General features: G+C 37.5%; 1 protein-coding gene across 5 annotated transcripts in view; it reads right to left on the bottom strand.

Annotated features, from left to right (window-relative positions):
• The window catches only part of MRE11 (MRE11 homolog, double strand break repair nuclease), a 67,596-nt gene that overhangs the window by 11,008 nt on the left and 36,302 nt on the right, over positions 1-20,286 (bottom strand). For all 5 annotated transcript variants that reach the window (XR_009055481.1, XM_057749120.1, XM_057749122.1 and 2 more), the window contains 4 exons: positions 16,637-16,699; positions 8,009-8,228; positions 6,694-6,777; positions 1,049-1,107 (listed from right to left, as the gene is read on the bottom strand). Coding sequence is in view for 4 of the 5 variants with exons in the window: in XM_057749120.1 (XP_057605103.1) it covers positions 1,049-1,107; positions 6,694-6,777; positions 8,009-8,228; positions 16,637-16,699 (426 nt within the window). In the remaining variant the exon portion in view is untranslated. The remainder of the gene's footprint in view (positions 1-1,048; positions 1,108-6,693; positions 6,778-8,008; positions 8,229-16,636; positions 16,700-20,286) is intronic.

The raw sequence follows: 20,286 nt of genomic DNA, 5'->3' as shown, positions 1-20,286 counted from the left end.
CTCATGTTCTTACATTATAAAAGAAAAATCTAGAAGGGAAGCTACCTTGTGGACATGATGGTATTTTGTTTTCAGATATGATCTTGAAGCAATTAGCAGGTAACAGTTGAATAGGAAATAATGAAATGGAGCTCAGGATAAAATTTAGCACCCGTATACCCATACATAATTGTATAATAGGAAGAAGAGGAGAAAAAAAAAGAAAAAGTTAAGAGAGATAAAAGAACAATACTAGAATCAGGACAGAGAAGAAGTTTTCTGGAAAAGGAGGTGGTCAATTGTGTCGTGTACTCGAGAGATCAAGAAGGAATGAAATTTGAGGAAATGCTTCTGGGGCAGTAAGATATAGAGCAATGATTCTCAACTAGGTGTGATTTTTAACCCCCACTCCCATCCCAGAAACATCTGGACATGTCTGGAGATATTTTTGGTTATCACAGCTGGGGCGGGGGCACCACAGGCATCTAGTAGGTAGAGGCCAGGGACGGTGCCTGGAAAGTAAGACACGTGTTTTGAAAGAGGTAACAGGAGAGTCAAGCCCATTTTGAATTCTTCTTGGAATCCAAAGGAAGAGCAGAAGTCTCATGTTAAATCAGAGCTTAACACAGAGGTCCACAGACTCAGACCTTATAGTTTGTCTTGAGTCTAGCTTCAGCCATTAAGACACAAATCGGAGTATTATGAGAGTATAAGTAACAAAAGGAAGCCAGCAATAAATAAGACCTCTCTACACACTGAACGCCCATCTTCAATAACAGTCTTCCATGCATGGAGTCTTCTGGCTCAACATTATGATCCTTAAAAATATTACTGGGTACATACATTTATGGATGTCCAACCATGTGATCCATTATAAAAGAAAAATCAAAAAAGAGACAGACCCCCCCCCCCCAAAATCCTAGAAGCCCTCAGTCTAGATAATCAGTAAAGTTCTCTGCAGTTTTCACATTCCACATTTTTTCTTTTATTTACTTTGTAGACCAAAGAATTGACAATCATAATCTAGGAAACATAAATTGGTACACAACTATAAAACTTCTTTTCTTACCTCTGAATAATTCTTAGTAGCAACATTTTGGGAAGGCTGCTGTCTTGCAGATTTAAAGGCTATAATGAAAAAGATGAAACATCCATTATGTTATTCTTAAAAGAGCTTAGAAAAATTTGCACACTTCTTTAGCTGATTTCCTAAGTCTTATCTGCAAAAATCCATGATGACTCACTATAAAACCACTTAATATGTTTTAAAATCTGAAGGGAAATGGAATTATATGTCTAACTGCCAGTCTCATATGATTTCCTGGTTTATTCAAATAAAGTAGTAAGCAGTGTTCATAAATACACCTACACTAAAAATATTTTATAGAAAAAAATACTTGAAGGATAAAATCTGATCACCTAATAGACTGAACTCCAAATATAGTGAAAAGTAACCCTCCTCAGGCCTGGCTTCTCTTATAGTTGGCAAGATCTTTCCCTGCTGAAGCCACGTGGTTCCTGTAAGAGCTTCCTTATTCTCCCCTACTTTGTTAGAAATACTCAGTACCTAAGAAATAGTCTAGAGGGAATGTTAGAAAACAGCCTCTCTTTTATTCCATGGTAACTTTCCTATGAAACCTTACATTTTCAGCTTTGTAAACTTGGTTAGAAATATGAAGTTTATTTAATTTTTATTTTTCCTGAGACCAAAACTATGATATTATGATTTTACAATAAGAAATATAGGACTTCCCTGGTGGAGCAATGGTTAAGAATCCACATGCCAATGCAGGGGACACGGGGTGCTCTAGAGCTTGTGAGCCACAACTATTGAGCCTGTGTGCTGCAACAAGAGAAGCCACGGCAATGAGGAGCCCGTGCACCATAACGAAGAGTAGCCCCCGCTCACCACAACTAGAGAAAGCCCATGTGCAGCAATGAAGACCCAACACAACCAATAAATTAATTAATTAATTAAAAAAAGAAATATATATTTGGTCTTCATCCACATTTCTGGCAAAGGGCTCCTAAACCCTAATTTCCTAAAGTGATCAGAGCCATCAGGTGCTTTCTGTTAAGTTAATGAAGCAACTTTGGGACAACTGAGAAGGCAGGCTGATTACCAGGGGAACCAACCAGGAATAGAGGGTTTGAACTTCCAGTCCCACTCTCCGACTTCTGGGGAGGGCAGAGGAGCTAGAGGGTGAATCAATCACTAACAGCCAATGATTTAATCTATCATTCCTATGTAATGGGGCCTCCATAAGAACCCAAAAGGAGGGGGTTCAGAGAGCTTCCAGGTGGTGAAACAAGATGTTTCCACGTGCCACCATGCCTACACCCCAAATTCGATGAGGACAGAAGCTCCTTTGTTCTGGATCTCGCCCTATGTATCTTTCCATGTGGCTATTGATCCATATCCTTTAATAGCTTTTGTAATAAACTGGTAATCTAGTGAGTAAACTAGTTTCCTGAGTTCTGTGAGCCACTCTAGCAAGTTAATTGAATTCAAGGAGGGAGCCATGGGAATCTCTGATTTATAGCCGATTGGTCAGAAGTATGGATAATAACCTGGACCAGTGACTGGCATCTGAAGTGGAGGGGGCAGTCTTGTGGAACTGAGTCCTTCCCCTGCGGGATCTGATGCTGTCTCTGGGTGGGTACTGTGAGAACAGAGTTGATCTGTGGGATACCCAGCAGGTGTCTGAGAGCTGCTTGGTGGTACAGGTTACCACCCCCAACCCCTCTCACACACACACTGGAATTAAGTGCAGAGTATTAAAAACCTAGAATAAAATTTAAACAACAAATTAGAGGTTTACTTTTCTCCTAAGCCTTACTAGTTTCCTAATATAAAGAAAAGGTTTCCCCCAAGACAACCTCCAAACCAAACAACAGAGAAAGAGATTAAAAAGAGAGAGGACTTGAAGAAGTCAAATGCTCAAAGAACCCTACAAAGTCCAAAATTCTCCTAGTCAGAAAACTCAGGAATCCTTCCAGCTAGCCTAAACTTATCATTTACTCATCTTCCCTATTCCAGGTTCCAGCCCGTCTTGGGATGTCTACCTGAGAGGAAAGAGGAAAGGCAGAAGCAGAGTTCTCATCTGCCCGAATCAACTACTGGCCTCACATCCTACTCTATCAAAACGCTGGACAGGGCAACGGAATGCAAAAGCCAGCGATCATGACTCTTTCAAAAAGTATTTCTGCTCAATCGTTATTCACTAACTGACTCCTCAAACTCTCGGCTCCTTGAAGAAATAAGAGCCCCCCTTTCTTTTTATCCCCAATAAATATTTGTGTGATAAATTAATGTTAGAAAATTAAGCACTGGGTTCTGTTAGGAAGGCAATACATTGGGGGTTAAGAGCTTTGGTTTTAGACTCATGTGGACTCACTAGCTGGGTGACTGTGGCCAAGTTCCTTGGCTTCTTCAAGTCTCACTTTCCCCACCTATAAAATAGTGCTAATAATACTTCATGCTGAAAATTGCTGAAAGGATAAAAAGAGGTAGTTAATATAAATTGTTTTGGCAAGTGCCTAGATGTAGTAGGTATTCAAATGATTTCACTAATAATAGTGGATGGAGTAGCAGCAGTGGTAGCAATAGTAAATTAAATGCAAAGACAGAGGCTTCTTTTATTCACTTAGTCGCTATCCTCTGCAGACAAATGTCAATGGAAAAATCTGGGCTGTCAACACTCACTCACAACTGCTGCTGGCTATAAGTGTAAAATCCACCTTTCCCAATTAAACGCCAGTACATTAACAAATCTTTACGCTCCATGGAGCTTGTTACAATAGAATTGAACCTTTATTTATCTCTTTATTCCTTCATTTATAATGTGAACATAGAAGCTATAGTTTTAAAGTTGCTTTTGTCCTAAACTTACAGTAACTATAGTTAGTACTCCACGGTTATCTTGTCAGAGACCATATTAAAAAGTCAGTTTCGTTTTTCAAAAAAGGCCCAATGTTGGAGGTAATCAGTTAAACTGCAAAACCACTGGACCAAATCAACTGCATAAAAGACAACTTTAGACTAATTTATAGAATATCCCTTTTCATAAGTTTACTGTAAACACTGCCACTAGTACTAACAGCAGCAATCATGTATTGGATTCTTACTAAGCACTGTGCTCAGTAATGATGCATAGTTCATTTAATACTTATAACTACTCTGGGAAGTTAGTACTCCTCCTCCAATGAGAGGACACAGTGACTAGGTTATACATTTATTTAACTGAAGTCTTAGAAGGAAAGAAAAAGAATAGCATAGAGGTAATAACTGAAGGGATTAACAGCAAAGGATTTCTAGAAATGATAAAAGACACCAATTCACAGTTTCATGAAGCCCAATAAAGCCTAAGCAGGATAAAAAAGGAATCGCATATCTAGATTCATCATAATGAAAGTGCAGAACACTCGTAGGATCTTAGTTCCCCAACTAAGGACTGAATTCTGGCCCGGCGGAGTCCTAACCACTGGACTGCCAGGGAATTCCTGGACTTTTTGCTTTTAATCTTCACAATAATCCAGTGTGGCAAGATTATCCTCAATGTACATGCAAACAAACTAGTAGAGTGAGTGACTTGTCTAAAATCACAAAGCTTTTTAAATGTTGAACTCAGCCCAGATCCTTTACTGTGCTGCCTTTTTTCACTTCCTTCCCCCTTCTCTGCTTTTATCTTAGACCTGCCAAGAATGTCACAGCATCATTCTAGATGCCATTTTCTAAATGGCAACAGAGATAATATACTTCTGAAGTCAAATGATAAGGATCTCAGCTGGCTCTACTCAAGTACTGAATAATCCTTGAATAAAAACACAGCAGCAGAAGGTTCTTTAAGAATCATTTAATAGATCTGATGTTTTTATCCTTTCTCCAATGTCATCTGTCATCCAAAAAATATTGAAAACTTCCTCTGATGGAGTCACAACTCACTTCCTTCTGAGGCAGCTTATTACTCCATCTTTAGGTTGATTGATAGATTATTCTGTATAATGGAAAGACTTCTCTACTGAGAACCAGTAGCCCAATCTCTAATCTTATCTCGCTCTGGAAACTAATAGCATAGTGGTTACCTACTCACTCTGAAGGCCAGAGAATGTGGGATCAATTCAAGCTCTAGGATTTACTAGTTGTGAGACCTTGGATAAGTTGCCTATCTTTTCAAAGCCTCGGTTCCCTTTTCTGTAAAACAGAGAAATAATAAGTACCTATCCCACTGAGTTGTTGAGAGGCATGCAGTAACTGGTCATAAACATTAGCTATTACTAGTATTATTAGTGGTTTTATCAACCTGGGGCAAATTACTTAGCTCAATTCCTTCCCTCATCTATAAAAGAGGGAGTAGGTTAAGTTGTTAAGTCTTCCAGGTCCGTTTTATCACATAATAAACTTAAATCTGTGTGTGACTAACTTTTCCCATCTATCCTCATTGGGTCAGTTGTTCTTAACCTGGAACCCATGGGTAGGCTTGATGGGGGTCCCTGAACCCTTTGAAATGGAGTACAATTGCATATAAGTACTTATTTAAAGATAGAAGACATAGCTTTCAGAATCCATAACTTAAAATAGATTTAAAACCACTGTCTTTAAGACTATACAAATCAAATCTATTCAATCTTTGACATAACAGAATTTAATTTCTGTAAAGACTTGAATTTTTCCCAGGTTAGATATCCTAAGTTCCTTCTACCAATTTTTTATATTGTATGGTTTCTCTTCTGAATGATCATATGAAGTTGACATCTTTCTTGAAATATGGTCCCAAAGATGAGCACAGCATTCTTGGAGTGACACATCCAATCAGACAGAGGGAGAACTTCCTTGCTGTAGAGAAGCGCTACTTCTATTAATACTGCTTAAGGCACCATTACATTTGGACTGTTAGATCAACCTGCACGATCTTAGTGACCTAAGTCTTCCTTACTTGGTTCACTGCTAATATCATACTTCTCTGTGCAGGTGTCCTTTTGGACATAAATACAATTTATTTTTACCCTTGATAAATTTCATCTTGTGAGATTTAATCCAACTCTCCAATCTGTCAAAAATTAACCTCAAATAATAAGATAATGTAAATAAAATACATATGGATATACTCTGAATGGTAGGGAGAAGAAAATATCACCACCTATTTTAACATATATTTTCACAAATTTGACTTACAACTTCCACTGATCTCATAAACTATAATATTAAAAATAGTTCATTAAATTTTTATATTAGATTATTATTAAAATAGTTTATATAAATAGGCTCCCTTAGTTTGAGGTTAATTTTTAGAATAGCACATACACAAAATCAATTCAAAGAATTCTAACTATAATTTCCCTTAAATGCAGCTCACACGACTCTATCTTAAGAGCAGAGACGGACGAAACCAGCATGAGGAAAGAAAGTTAACAGCGCATTAAGAAGCAGTTCCTTCCCTCTTAATCATTGTTGATACACTGACCAACTGCCTTTTCTATGTCTTAGTGACCCCTCTAGAAAAGGGAAATAATCAAATTTGTCTAAAATAGGATATAAATATTAATTTTTAGAGTCCACCCTCTTCAACAGCCCCCATGAATGGCAAAGGTCTTTTAAATTAGCATAATTTATCCTGTGATTCAATACAAACCAATAAGGTTTACTCATGGGCTTTCCTGAGTCTTCCTGTGTTGGAATTTATAAATAACTGATCATTTGTAGTCTATACTCACCATCTATAATAGACAAATTTCTAGATGTTGACATAGTGGCCCTTGAACCTCTGCCTCGAGTAGAAGTCTCCAGAGCAGTGCCTGCTGTTAGAATAATGAGCAGTCAATACACAATCCCATCAGTAGCTAAGGTTTTTTTTTTTTAAAACACCACAGTAAAATCTAAATAAAGTTATGTCAAAACATAGTTTATGTGTAAAATATCAAATATATATATAAGAAGAAACACCTAGAGTCTGACCAATCAATTTTCAGAGACTATTCTTAGGCGACACTTGGTTCACAGTGTTCCAATTAAAATTTAAGGAAAAAATTTATAAATGTAAGGATAATAAAAATAATGATCACTAGAAGATGGGGATTTCTCTCCTGGGAGATTAACTAAAGTACTACCCATTTTAACAGCTTAAAATTCCTATACATATTTTTTTTTTTTGCTGTTATATAAGTAATAACATCTTTTTTCTTTTTTTTCTTTTTTTTCTTTTTTTTTTATTTTTATTTTTTTGGGGGTACACCAGGTTCAATCATCTGTTTTTATACACATATCCCCGTATTCCCTCCCTCCTTCGACTCCCCCCACCCTCCCTGTCCCAGTCCTCTAAGGCATCATCCATCCTCGAGTTGAACTCCCTTTGTTATACAGCAACTTCCCACTGGCTATCTATTTTACAGTTGGTAGTATATATATGTCTATGCTACTCTCTCACTTCGTCTCAGCTTCCCCTTCACCCCCCGCCTCCTGTACATATTTAATTAAATCAATTTTAAAATATTCCTAGGGGTGGATTTCTATAACGCATCAGAAAGTCACTGGGTGACTATCTTCTATTATTTGGACTATTCGATGACAATAGTATCACATTAAACACAATGATGGCAATTAATTTAATGACTGCTTTAAGAAATCAAACTGTGTGGGGGCAAGTTCAAAAGTAATTTTTATAATCTGGAGTTTTCTTCCTGCTGTCAGTGGGCATTAGCTAGACATTTTCCTTAAGTATTTGCCTCACTATTACTTTGTACATGTGAGAGTAAATATGTCTTAAATGTACCCAATGTTTGAGAAGCACTGTGAAATTCTTTAAAAAAAAATGTGTTAAGAGTTATTTAAACTATATGTACATGTGGCCATTCAAAATTTATTTATATGAAATGTACATGTCAGAACTACATTAAAGACTGTCTTTATGCATTATAAAAATAAAACTTTAAAGGACCGTGTATCTCGATTCTGCCAACAGGAACACAATTCTGCATTTCCTACACAACTGCCAAGTGTGAATGCGTAGGAAAGACTGTACTCAGTGCTAACCTCTTCCTCTCTGAGATCCTCCTCTTGACACTGAACTCTGGCCCCTCCCTCCTCTCCGGCCTCTTCCTCGGCCTCTTCCTTTGTTGGCTGCTGCTGTGATGCTATCATCAGAGTCATCAGCCATCTGTTCTGCCATATCTATACTTATGAGGTCTTCAGCACTAAAGGCGGAAGCGGCATCCTCAAACTGAGATCTAAGGGCTCTGGCCCTACTCATGGCCTGAGAGGAATGACAAGAGGAAAGTACGCGTTAGTAGACAATGCAGCATCCTAAAAGTCATTAATCTGGTCACCCAGATGAACATTTCATGTTGCCAAACTGTCTAAACTATTATTTTTCACTAATCATGCTAAAAAATGTAAAACAAGAGAAGCCCTTTCCCCCATCAATCAAATTCAGTGCCTATCATTCAGTGCCTGTATCAATTTATAATACTATTGATACGTGTAAAATGAGAACTTTTGAAAAGGTATCTCAAGAATGATAAAATTTCACAGAATCAAGTTTGAAGCCTGAGAGGAATGTTGGTAATCGCCCCTACCACCATTTGTAAGAGACTGTCATCATTTGGGCTACTTTGCACAAAGGACTCTTAATAAGTAATAAGAAAAAACTCACCAAAAATAGCTGCTATCTCTGGGTGATGAAATTTTAGGGTGCTTTTGTTTTCTTCTTTATTCTTGAATATTACACATTTGCTACAATATACGTTTTCTGATACTTTACTTTTATAATCAGAACATAAGCAATAATCTCTTACAAATATATAGTAAAAAGAATTAAGTAAAACAAAACAACTGAAAGCCTGGGAAAGAATAAAAACTTTAGGAGCAAGATTTTAATTTAATAAATTTTAATTTGATAAGAAACTGTCTAGAAAAGACAAGTTGGAGACTTAATGAAATATCCTAACTCTGAAATGAATACGGATTTTCTGATTAAAAACAGAATAAGAGCAATGCTGCCCTGATCTCTTCTTTTAAACCTATCAAAATGTAACACGGAGAACAAAAATTTAAAAAATACATTTTTCAATAAAATTAGAAAACGGCTCTACCCGTAAAACACAAAACCTGGGAGAAAGACTTAATGGGTACAGTGAATATTTGGCCTGGCTCAGGGAGAAGGTTGAGAAGAGTTTCAGACAGTGCAGAGAACTCCAAAATTGCTCTATCCATCCCAAGAGGCCAGGACAACAGTCTCTCTTGCTTAGAAATGACAAGTTCTGGGTCTGAGAACAGGCAGCTAGAGCATTTCTAAGCTGTGATGCCATGAAATACAGAGACAGGGCTAAATGAGGAGATGAGCATGAAGCAGGCAGGGCAGAAGCAGGAGTGAAGCAGATGGTGGGAGGTGAGAGGTAATCCAGTTTCATGATGATGCACTAGCTGAAGTGGCACACAGTTAAATCACTATAAAAAGGGGATCCACGTGGCATTACAACTCAACAAGAAAAAATCTTTAGGGAATACAACAAAAAAATATAAAGAAAAAATAGCTGAATAAGACTTCAATTCATCTTTCTTGTCCCAGATGAAGTACAGCCAATCCTCATAATTTTCAAATTCCATATACGCAAATTCACCTACTTGTCAAAATTTATTTGTAACCCCCAAATTTATTTGCAACCCCAAAACTTGTTTGTAATTCCCGACACTTTTGTGGTCATTCATGGACATGTGCAGAGTGGTGAAAATTCTGAATCTCCTGACACACACGTTCCCAGATGAGGTCGAATGATGAGACACTCAGCCTTCTTTAAATGAATATCCTTTTTGCAGTATATTTAGTGCCATGTTCACAATTTTGTGCTTTCGGCTGGTGATTTTCCTTTTAAAATGGCCCTCACTGTACTGCTGAAGTGCTGTCTAGTGTTCCTAAGTGCAAGAAGCTGTGATGTGCCTTTATGGAGGACATACATGTGTCAGATAAGATTCATTCAGGCATGGGCTGAACTGGCTACAAGTTCCATGTTAATCAATCAATGATATATACTGAATAAGGTGTCTTAAAACAGAAACACACATGGAAAAGGTTATGTATTAATCAGTTAACAAAAATGTTGTAACGAGTGGCAGGCAGGAATCTATTCCTGTATTTCTCCTAGGAGCAATAGTTCAGGATTCACTCAGTGTTTACAGTGACTTTATAGAAAACAACTACCACGAATAACAGGAACTAGCTGTACATTAAGATATACATACATTTAAAAGAAAAAAGGAGACCTAAATTACATAATAAGGTAGATATAACTGATACATGTTGAACTCTGTACATATAACTGATACACGTGGAACTCTGTACTCAAAAGAAATAATATAGTTCTTTTCAAGCCCCCATGAAATGTTTTAACTGATATATAATGGGATGCTAAGAAAAACATCAATTCTAAATAGTAAAAAGATTATTATTATACTTTCTAATCACAGTGCAATAAAATTAGAAATTAATAAAACAAAAGCCTTGACTCCAAATTGCAAAACAAAACAAAAATTTTAGAATATCTAGAAAATGATAATAAAAATACTGCATATCAAAACACATGAAACAATTAAAAAATGAATTGTTAAATGAAAGCAAAGAAAGGAGAATGGAGGGAAAAAAAGATCTAAGGAAAATTAAAAGAATTACGATAAAACACTCTGCTCAATTCGAAGTAATTTGGAAAATAAATGACCTAAACCGAACCAAGAAAAGATAGTCTCAACAGATTAATTTACAAGGAACATTTTGAGAAAACTTTTAAAAGAACTACATTCCCAAAAAGGACCACAACCAGAAAGTTTCACAGATAAATTCTACCAAATCTTCAAAGAACAGATGATTCCATGGCTATTTCAACAGTACCAGAGCATAAAGAAAGAAAGCTCCCAGTTTCCTTTTATAAAGCCAGCATAACATGGTACTGAAAACTGACAAAGGACTACATGCACAAAAGGAAAATTACAGTATCTTACTCATGAATATCAAAGCAAACAAAAGGAATCTAGGGGCACATGGGAAGACCAGTACACCTATTACCAAGGGGTTCACAAAGCAATACTAAGGATGGGTCAATGACAGGATAGGAAATAATATAATTCACCATATTAACAGAATACAGGAGGAAGAACCCCACGTTTCACAGATGCCAAGAAAGCTCTTAATGCTGGATTTAGACAAACAAACAAACAAAAACCCCTCAGGAACAAGTGGATACTTCTTTTACATCACAAAAACCCTAACTCTGCTAAACAAAGACACAGACTGTGCACACACTGTCACCTGAGTGCTCTTATAAACCAATTAGAGAAAGACCAGTGATCGGGGGAAAAAAAAAAAAAAAATCTATGCAAAGAACATGATCAGGTGTTTCATATAAATATAACTTATAAAAATTGCTCAGGCTTACTAGTAATACAAGTAGTATGAACTAAAAACAACAGTAAGAAATAATTTCTCCCCACTTAGATTTGTGAAGATCAAAAGATGTAGTAATACGTCATGACAGCAAGGATGCAGGGAAATGAGGACCCCCCAATTCTATCAGTCGGGATGTGAACAGGTGTAACACATTTGGAGTGATTTGGCATAATCTAGCAAAATTTAAAATGCACATGCCTTTTCATGATTATTACTTCTCTGAGTGAATTATCATCATCGCCAAGTTTCATACCTTCCCTCTGTATAAGTACTACATCTTCATTTTAGCATCTCAAACATTATACTCACATAATATTTTAACTCTATGTTTCTGTACAACAGACTGTGGAATTTATGGATATCTTTGAACTACATTATATCTAAGAACTTACCTCGTAAGTGTAGGCTTAGGGCCAGTGGCAAGACAATGTTTCCATATACTTTCTTGTGAGATTTAAAAATATACTACCCTATGGGGGTGGGATGACTTGGGAGATTGGGATTGCCATATATACATTACTAATAAGAAAAAAAAGATCAAATCATACACTTTAAATCTATTGCACATCAATTGTATCCCAATAAAAGTTCTTAAAGAAAAAAAATAAAAATATACTACCCTAGTATCACAACTTTTCGTGGTAAAATATACATAACATAAAAATTTACCATTTTAACCATTTTTAAGTGTATATTTCAGTGACATGAAGTACATTCACATTGTATACAACCATTGCCATCACCCATTGCCACACTTTTTCATAATCTCAAACTGAAACTCCATACCCATTAAGTAATAACCCTTTGCTCCCTAACCCCCTCCCCACCCCGCAAACCCCTGATAATCACTCTTCTTCTTTCTGTCTGTATGCATTTGACTACTCTAGGTATCTCATGTAAGTGGAATCACATAGTATTTGTTCTTTTATGTCTGGCTTACTTCACTTAGTATAATGTTTTGAAGGTTTATCTATGCTTCAGTATGTATCACTCTGTACTGAAATTTCACTTCTTTTAAGGCTAAATAACATTCCAATGGGTGTATATAACACATTTTGTTTACCCATTCATCTTTTGATAGACTCTGGATTGTTACCTGTTGGCTACTGTAAGTAATGTTATGAACACCGTTGTACAAATACATGCTTGAGTCCCTGCTTTTACTTCTTTTTGGTAAATACATGGAAGTGGGATTGCTAGACCATACAGCAATTCTATGTTTAATTTTCTGAGGAACCACCATACTGTTTTCCACAGTAGCTTTTATCTTCTCACCCGCAATGCACAATGGTTCCAATTTTTCTGTTTTCTTGCCAATACTTGTTACTTCCTAATTCTTCAATAATAGCCATCCAAAGGGGTGTGAAGTGTATCTCCTGGTTTTGATTAGAATTTCCTAGTGATTAGCGATGTTGAGCATCATTTCATGTGATTTTGGTTACCTGTATTTCTTCCTTAGAGACATATCTATGCAAGCCTTTTGTCCATTTTTAAATTAGGTTGTCTTGTGTTGAATCTTCGGAGCTCTTCATATATTCTGGTTATTAATCCTTTATCAGATACATGATTTGCAAATATTTTCTCCCATCTTACTGGTTGCGTCTTCACTCTTGTTAACAGCACTTGGTATTACAGTTTAAAAGAGTATCAACCCTGCCTCAATTCAAAGAGTACATAAGAAAGAAATCAGAGGCCCAGTCCAACTATGAACTGTGGATCAGACTAAGAATAGTTTTTATATTTTTAAAGGAATGTAAAAAAAAATATATGACAGATAACATACATGCCCTGCAAAGCCTAAAATATTTACTATTTTGCCTTTTATTTAAATATGAATTTATAATTAAAGAAAATACTTGAGAGTTTTTCTATGTGAACAAAAGACATTAAAGCATGTTTTGTCTCTACTGGAAGGACTAATGCTTTTGTTCGTCTGTTTAAATAATTTAAGTATGATACTAGGATTCATATTCTGAGCTAAATAAATTCTGCAAAGCTATGAATCACAGCTTGGGAAAGTCTCAAACTCCATTAGTCAAGTTCTAAATAGTATGCTGAGAATGAAAAAATTTATAATACTGCATGGGATACTGAAAAATTACCTAAGAAGCTCTGATTACCTGCTATAGTCTTAAAACATAGCTGGAAATCTAAACGCCGAAGCTTTCTTCTAAAAACCTCCCATATGAATTTTCTCACACCCTCTCCTAACCATCTTTGAATAAAATGTTCACTCTTATTCTTTAAAAGACTAATGAAAAACTGAGATTAGTGATTTGAAACACAAAGGATCCATTATAAAGAAATATTTCTGTAATCTGTGAAACTGAAAAAGTTAATCAAGGGACTTCCCTGGTGGTCCAGTGCTTAAGACTCCTTGCTCCCAATTCAGGGGGCACGGGTTCAATCCCTGGTTGGGGAACTAAGATCCCATGTGCCGCATGGTGCGGCATTAAAAAAAAAAAAAAAAAAAAAAAGAATAAGGAAAAAAGAAAAAGTTAATCAAGTTTAAGTCAAATAATCCAAGAAACAAGAATCATTTCTTTCTAGAATTCATTCTCAGCATTTAGCAAACTTCCTTTTCTACTTTAAGAGCATTCTATATAAGGTGAATACAAACATAATAAATGTGGTAAGGAAGGGATCCCTAATCTATAGTTTTCTCCTCTTAGTTTCCAAAAATCATCTTGTGGAAAAATTTAAAAAGCAGTTGATTCTGTTTATTTAAAAACAGTGATTTTCACGTGTTGCATGACTCTGGAAGTCTTAAAATTTTAGCCATTCGTTGGCCATGCATTATATTAATGTTATTATAATATAAAGCCCAGATAGGACATAGTATGGTGGAAAAGTCCAGACTTGGAGGTAGAAATAAATTCAAAATCCAGCCCTACCATGTGACCTTAAGTCTGGTCTCAGTCCCCTCATTTATAAAATGGAAACTGAGAGGACTTCCCTGGTGGCGCAGTGGTTAAGAATCTGCCTGCAAATGCAGGAGACATGGGTTTGATCCCTGGTCCGGGAAGATCCCACATGCTGTGGAGCAATTAAGCCCATGTGCCACAACTACTGAAGGCTGCATGCCCTAGAACCCGAGTACCACCACTACTGAACCCATGTGCTGCAACTACTGAAGCCCATGCACATAGAGCCGGAGTTCCGCAACAAGAAAAGCCACTGATTGATAAATAAATAAAATGGAAACTGAGATTAGTATAAGTAATGCACATAGCAAAAATCTGATAAATGCCATACCCCCTTTCCCCTTGAAAACAATAATGAATAAAGTCAAACAGGGAATCAGTTCTCTTTTCTCCCAATACATTTATTTAGGAGAATGACTTCGGTATTGGGAATGCTGAGTGTGAAATTTAGTGGATGGTGGTAGCTTTTAGTTCTGTAATCAATTACTGAAGGCTATTAATGAAAGCCATGGTGTGGAAAAACACTATCGTCAATACTGGCACTAATGCTGGTAATGTTAGCTTATGCTGCAAAATTTCCTGTCTTACTCCATGGACAGTGTAAGTGGTACAAGCAGAAGAGATCTGTGAAACCTACTACAACTAGACATTTATCCTAGCATATTCTTTTTAAAGAAAGGTTTATTAACAGAGTTACTAAACTGTTCATATTTCTTCATATTCTAATGAGGTGGGACACAATTTGCGGGAGGGGGGGAGAGTCCCAGAACATCAAACTTTTGTAATAAGACAGAGAAAAGAAAAAACCTGCAACACCAAAAATGTCACTTTCCTATTCCCTAAAATTCCAGGTAAGTGGCATTACTGGATCAGTTAAAAATCCTAAATAGCAAGTATGGAATGTCAGATGATGAAGTATATCAGATTTAGACCTGGAAGTTTCATTTAAAAAAAACAAAAAACACAAAAACCAAGAGTCTATCTTATGGCCTCTAAAGATGGTACAGAAGAATTATTCGATAACCGATTTTTCCTGTCAGCGTCTGAAACTGCTTGATATTAAAGGCTGTGGTATTACTTAGTAGTCAACCACGAAACAGGATTCCTTTGGAAGAATTCAGGGGGGAAAACAGTAAATTGAGAGTCTCTCTCTCCATAAGCAGGGTGCTTTTCCTTCTCTCCTTAGTGACTCAGGTCTTGACTTAGGCCTAAGGAGTGTGCTTAAAACAAGGCAAAAAATATTACTGGGGGGGGGGGGGGGCACATCTATGTATCCCCTTTTTATTGTAGCAGAGAAAACAGTGGGACTTGTTAAAGTTAATCTGAGGAATGTGTCACGTTTCAACTCTTTCCAATTCACCGCCTGTCAGCTACAGTTCTGAAATATTAAGGGAACGAAAAAAGAACAGTTGGATGAATCACGAACAGTTGGATGAATTCAGTGAGGATGAAACTTCAGGTCATAAGGTTCAAATTTTCTTTCTACACATATCTGTCTCACCTACTAAACTGAGAATCTCTGGTGGACACGGACTATACCTTTTTCACATTTACATGCCTAGTGAAAAACAGAATGGCTACCCATAACAGGTATTACACAAAATGTTGAAGGAAAGCAATCAAGACAAAAGTCCAAAAGTAAATAGCTGAAAGAAAATTTTTAAGTACTAGATAGCAATCATCAAACACCAAGGACAATTAGAAAACAGGAAAATATACTTCAATCATGAATTCACCAAGTATCAGACAGAGGCCCAAAAGTTCAAGTTAACAGTTGCTAACTTCCTCAAGCTCCTCATTTGCAAAGAGACTAAAAAGACAGTGATGAGGGCGATCAAGCCAATTTCAGCATTTTAGAAAAGCCAGTGGGCACTGTGTGTTTACCTACGATGACACTGCTAATCAAAACACTAAGTTTCTTCCTTTTGCCCCAAACAACGTCAGCTCAGTAAGGTAAGATTTTATCTTATAATGATAAGATGCTCTAACAGCAATTGGGATTTATTTTGATTAAAAAGCCCTCTTCAGGCTACTGCTCCTGTCCCCCCACCCCCACCCCCCAATCACATACATACGCGCACAATTAAATTTTCAACGAGCAAAAGGAAAAAAAGAGATTATCAGCAAGCAGAATACTCGTAGGCTAAACTGGAATAAGTCAAAGGCAGCTGTCTTCAGCCAAATCCTGCTCAGTCCTACCCACCAAACCGAGGTCCTGTGCACTGACTACTCTAAATAAACCTACTAGTTATTCTGGTTTAACAAAATGACATATAACAAATGAATTTACAGAAAAATTACCTCTCGAACTTCATCATCTTCTTCATTTGTATTCTTTTGTCTGCTTTCTCTGAAACGACGTACCTGGATTGTAGTAGAATCACAAACGTGTTACAAACATGTCTGGTATGTAAATATAAAACTGATTAACAGGTGCTTTCCATCACAACATACAACTTGGAAATTCAAGCACAGTTTTGTTTCACAAAAGATTAAATGTCATATTTTCCCAGTGATTTACATTAAAAATTCAGAAAGGTACTCGAAGAAAAGTTGGCCCTAAGCAAAATTTTGTTACCTGCTGCCAAAATGCCCCATGTCATTGAAAAACAGCCTGTCAGACCGCAGAGGAAAAAGTTCTAATGTCCTATGAGTGTTATACTTCAGTAAAACAGCTAAAAACAAAAACCTCTCTTTTAATAGGTTTGAATTACTACATTGCTCAAACCATTCTTGGGCACCTGGCTGCAAGGCATTCAGGAGACTCTCTGAAATGGTATCCAAAGTGGGTGGGCCCCTGAAGGTCCATTTTGTTAACAGTCAACCATCGAACGTTTGCTGTTTGCCAACCCTGGTCCTAGTACCATGAAGGATACAAAGCTTCCTTTTTTACTGGCTCCTGCTCACAAAGCTCTTATAATATAGTTATGTAGCTAGAGATAAGCTCCATTTATTTAGTAATTTACTGGGCACATATTTACTGAGCCAAGCCACTATGTGCCAGGCACCGCTGCAAGAACTGAGGATGCAATAATGAAAAAATGTCAAGAATTCTGTCCTCGTGGAGCTTACAATCAAGTGTGTGTACGTGTGTGGTGTGTGTGTGTGTTACAAAATAAGAAAAAAAATAAATAAAAACTTACGCTGTGTTTTAGAAAGTACATAGGATGATCAAGTTAACTCACAGCTAGACCGGGAAAGCTCTATCCTTACCTCTGAGGAGCCTCTGGCATTCCCAGGGTCAAATTATTTACTGATGGTTTTCAGCTTGGATGAGCAGTTAGACAGCACGGCTTGATTATATGACCAGAGAGGCATAAAAGACTCCCTGGCAACTTCTGCACTGACCTTGGTGTTCTGTCCCGGGTTTGCTGTGTGCATATAAGGACATGAGAAATGGACACCTGGTATCTGTCAGATCCTTAATGCCTGTTTATATACTCCTTTTCTTGCTGTACTGTATCAGTTGCCTTTAAATAAAAACCTTAAGTGAGTAGGCTCAATGGAGTCTTATGTGTCCTTTCAAATATGTGAACCTGTGAAATCTTTGCAAAAGGTGTTAAGTAATGCAGGAAGAGGAACAGAGTACTGAAGAGAGGCTACAGGATGATCACTGAAGACCTCACTGAGAAGGTAATAAAGCAAGAAGGTAGTAAAGATTTTAAAAGGTAGGGAATGAACCTTGCAAATAATGCAAAAATCATTCCAATCAAAGGAAAGAATGTATGCAAAAGCACTGGACAGAAGCACAGTATGTTTAAGAAACAGCAAGGAGGTGGCTGGGCTAGAGCAGACATGAGGATGAAGAAGTAACAGAAACCAGACTAAGTCCTTGGAAGCAACTGTAAGGACTTTTGTTTTCAGGCAGGAGTGACTTCATTGAACTGTGTTAGAGTCACCAACAGCTGAGCTGAGGACAGAACAGAGGGTGAAGGAAACAGGGAGACTAGTTTGGAGGCAACAGGAATAACCTAGGTGAGAAATGGCCAGGCCTTGGACCACTGATAGAGATGAAGATGGTGAGAAACAGTCACATTCTGTATATATTCTGAAGGCAGAGTTAAAGGATTTCCAGACAGGATATAGGTGACAGACAAAGAGGAGTCAAGGATAACTTCAAGGTTTATCACCCGAGCAAATGAAAGAATGGTGCTTCCATTAGAACCCTACAGGTACCGCAGGGGCTAAGGATCAGCGATTCCGACTGCGAATGTCTGAAGTTGGAGAGGTCTATTAAACATCCGAGTGGAAACATCTAGCAGGTTGCTGGCTACAGAAGTCTCGAGTTGAGAGGAGAGGTTCGGGCTAGACTTTTGAAAAGTCATCACCAGATGACAGGTATTTAAAGCCAGGACGCTTGATAAGAATACAAAAGGAATATGCAGATGAAGAAGAGGTCGAGGACTGAGTTCTGGAGACTCCAGCATAGGAGGCTTGAGAGGTGAGAGGAATCAACAACAGAGAGACTGAGAATACAGACAATGAGGTGGGGAGAAAGCCAGAGGAGTGTGGATCCTAAAAGCCAATGGAAAAAAGGTTTTCAGAAGACGTCAAGTGAGATTTAAGATGGAGAAAGGACAGTGGATTTAGCACTGGAGGTCACTGGTGCTTTGACAAGAGTAAATTCACTACAAAGATGGGGTTGAAACCCCTGAAGAGATGGGTTTAAGAGAAAATGAAGGCGAAGAATCTGGGCAGCAAACATAGAAAAACTCTGTGAAGCAATTCTGCTATAAAAGAGGAACAAAGAAATAGAATAAGAGCTAACGGGAAACAGAGTCTAGGCTCCAGAGTGTTACTGAAAGAAACAGCAGCATGTTTGTTATGATTCAGTACAAGGGGAAAAATACAGGGAGAATAATTTTTTTAAAAGATGGCACCGCATGTGGCAGTGCTGTAGGTGGCAGATGATACACCAAAAGTGCTGAGTCACTCACAGAAGAGAAATGGGAGTCGCGTAAAAACAGCGAGCAGGCATTATGTGCCAGTGTACTGCGGGCTTAAATGTATTCTTTTAATCCTCACAACAACTTTGAAGGGGGTTCTATTACCCCATTTCACAGATGAGGACACTGAGGCACAGAAAGGTTAAATACCTCACTGACAGTTCCATAGCTAGTAAGGTCACCCAGCCTATACTCCATGCTCTTAGCCACCATGCTACACACACACACACACACACACACACCCCTCTCAAAAGTCATGATGTCACTCCAGGTTTGGATGGTCATTTGGTGGGGGGTGGGTAGGCTTGTTTGTTTTATTTTTTTTAGAGCAGCTTGGGTTCACAGCAAGATTAAAAGGAAGGTACAAAGATCTCCCATATAGCCCTGTCCCACACATGCACAGCCTCCCCTATTAAATCAACATCCCTCACCAGAACTGTACAGTTGTTATGATGAATGTATACTGACACTCCATACTCTATCACCCAAACTCCATAGTTTACCTTAAGGGTCACTCTATGAGCTGTGACAAATGTATAATGAGATGTATACATGGATAACCCACGATTACAGTTTCATTCATTCACTGTTCTAAAAATCCTCTGTGAATCCATCTATTCATCCCCTCATCCCATGCCTGCCCAACCACTGATAACCACTGACCTTTTTACTATGTCCATAGTTTTATCTTTTCTAGAATGCTACACAGTAGGAATCGTACATTGAGTTATTTTTTCAGATTGGCTTCTTTCACTTGGTAATATGTAAGCTTCCTCCATGTCTTTTAATGGCTTGATAGGTCATTTCTTTTCAGCACAGAGTAATATGTCCTTGTCTAGAAGTTTCACAATTTCTTATTCATTTACCTACTGAAGTACATTTTGGTCGCTTTCAAGTTTTGTCAGTTATGAATAAAGCTGCTATAAATACCCTGCGCAGGTTTTTGTTTAGACATAAGTTTTCAACTCCTTTGGGTAGATACCAAGGAGCACACCTGCTGGAGAG

This window comes from Hippopotamus amphibius, chromosome 9 (assembly GCF_030028045.1).
Source record: "Hippopotamus amphibius kiboko isolate mHipAmp2 chromosome 9, mHipAmp2.hap2, whole genome shotgun sequence".
Classification (NCBI taxonomy): domain Eukaryota; kingdom Metazoa; phylum Chordata; class Mammalia; order Artiodactyla; family Hippopotamidae; genus Hippopotamus; species Hippopotamus amphibius.
This window is presented reverse-complemented; position numbering and strand designations above follow the sequence as displayed.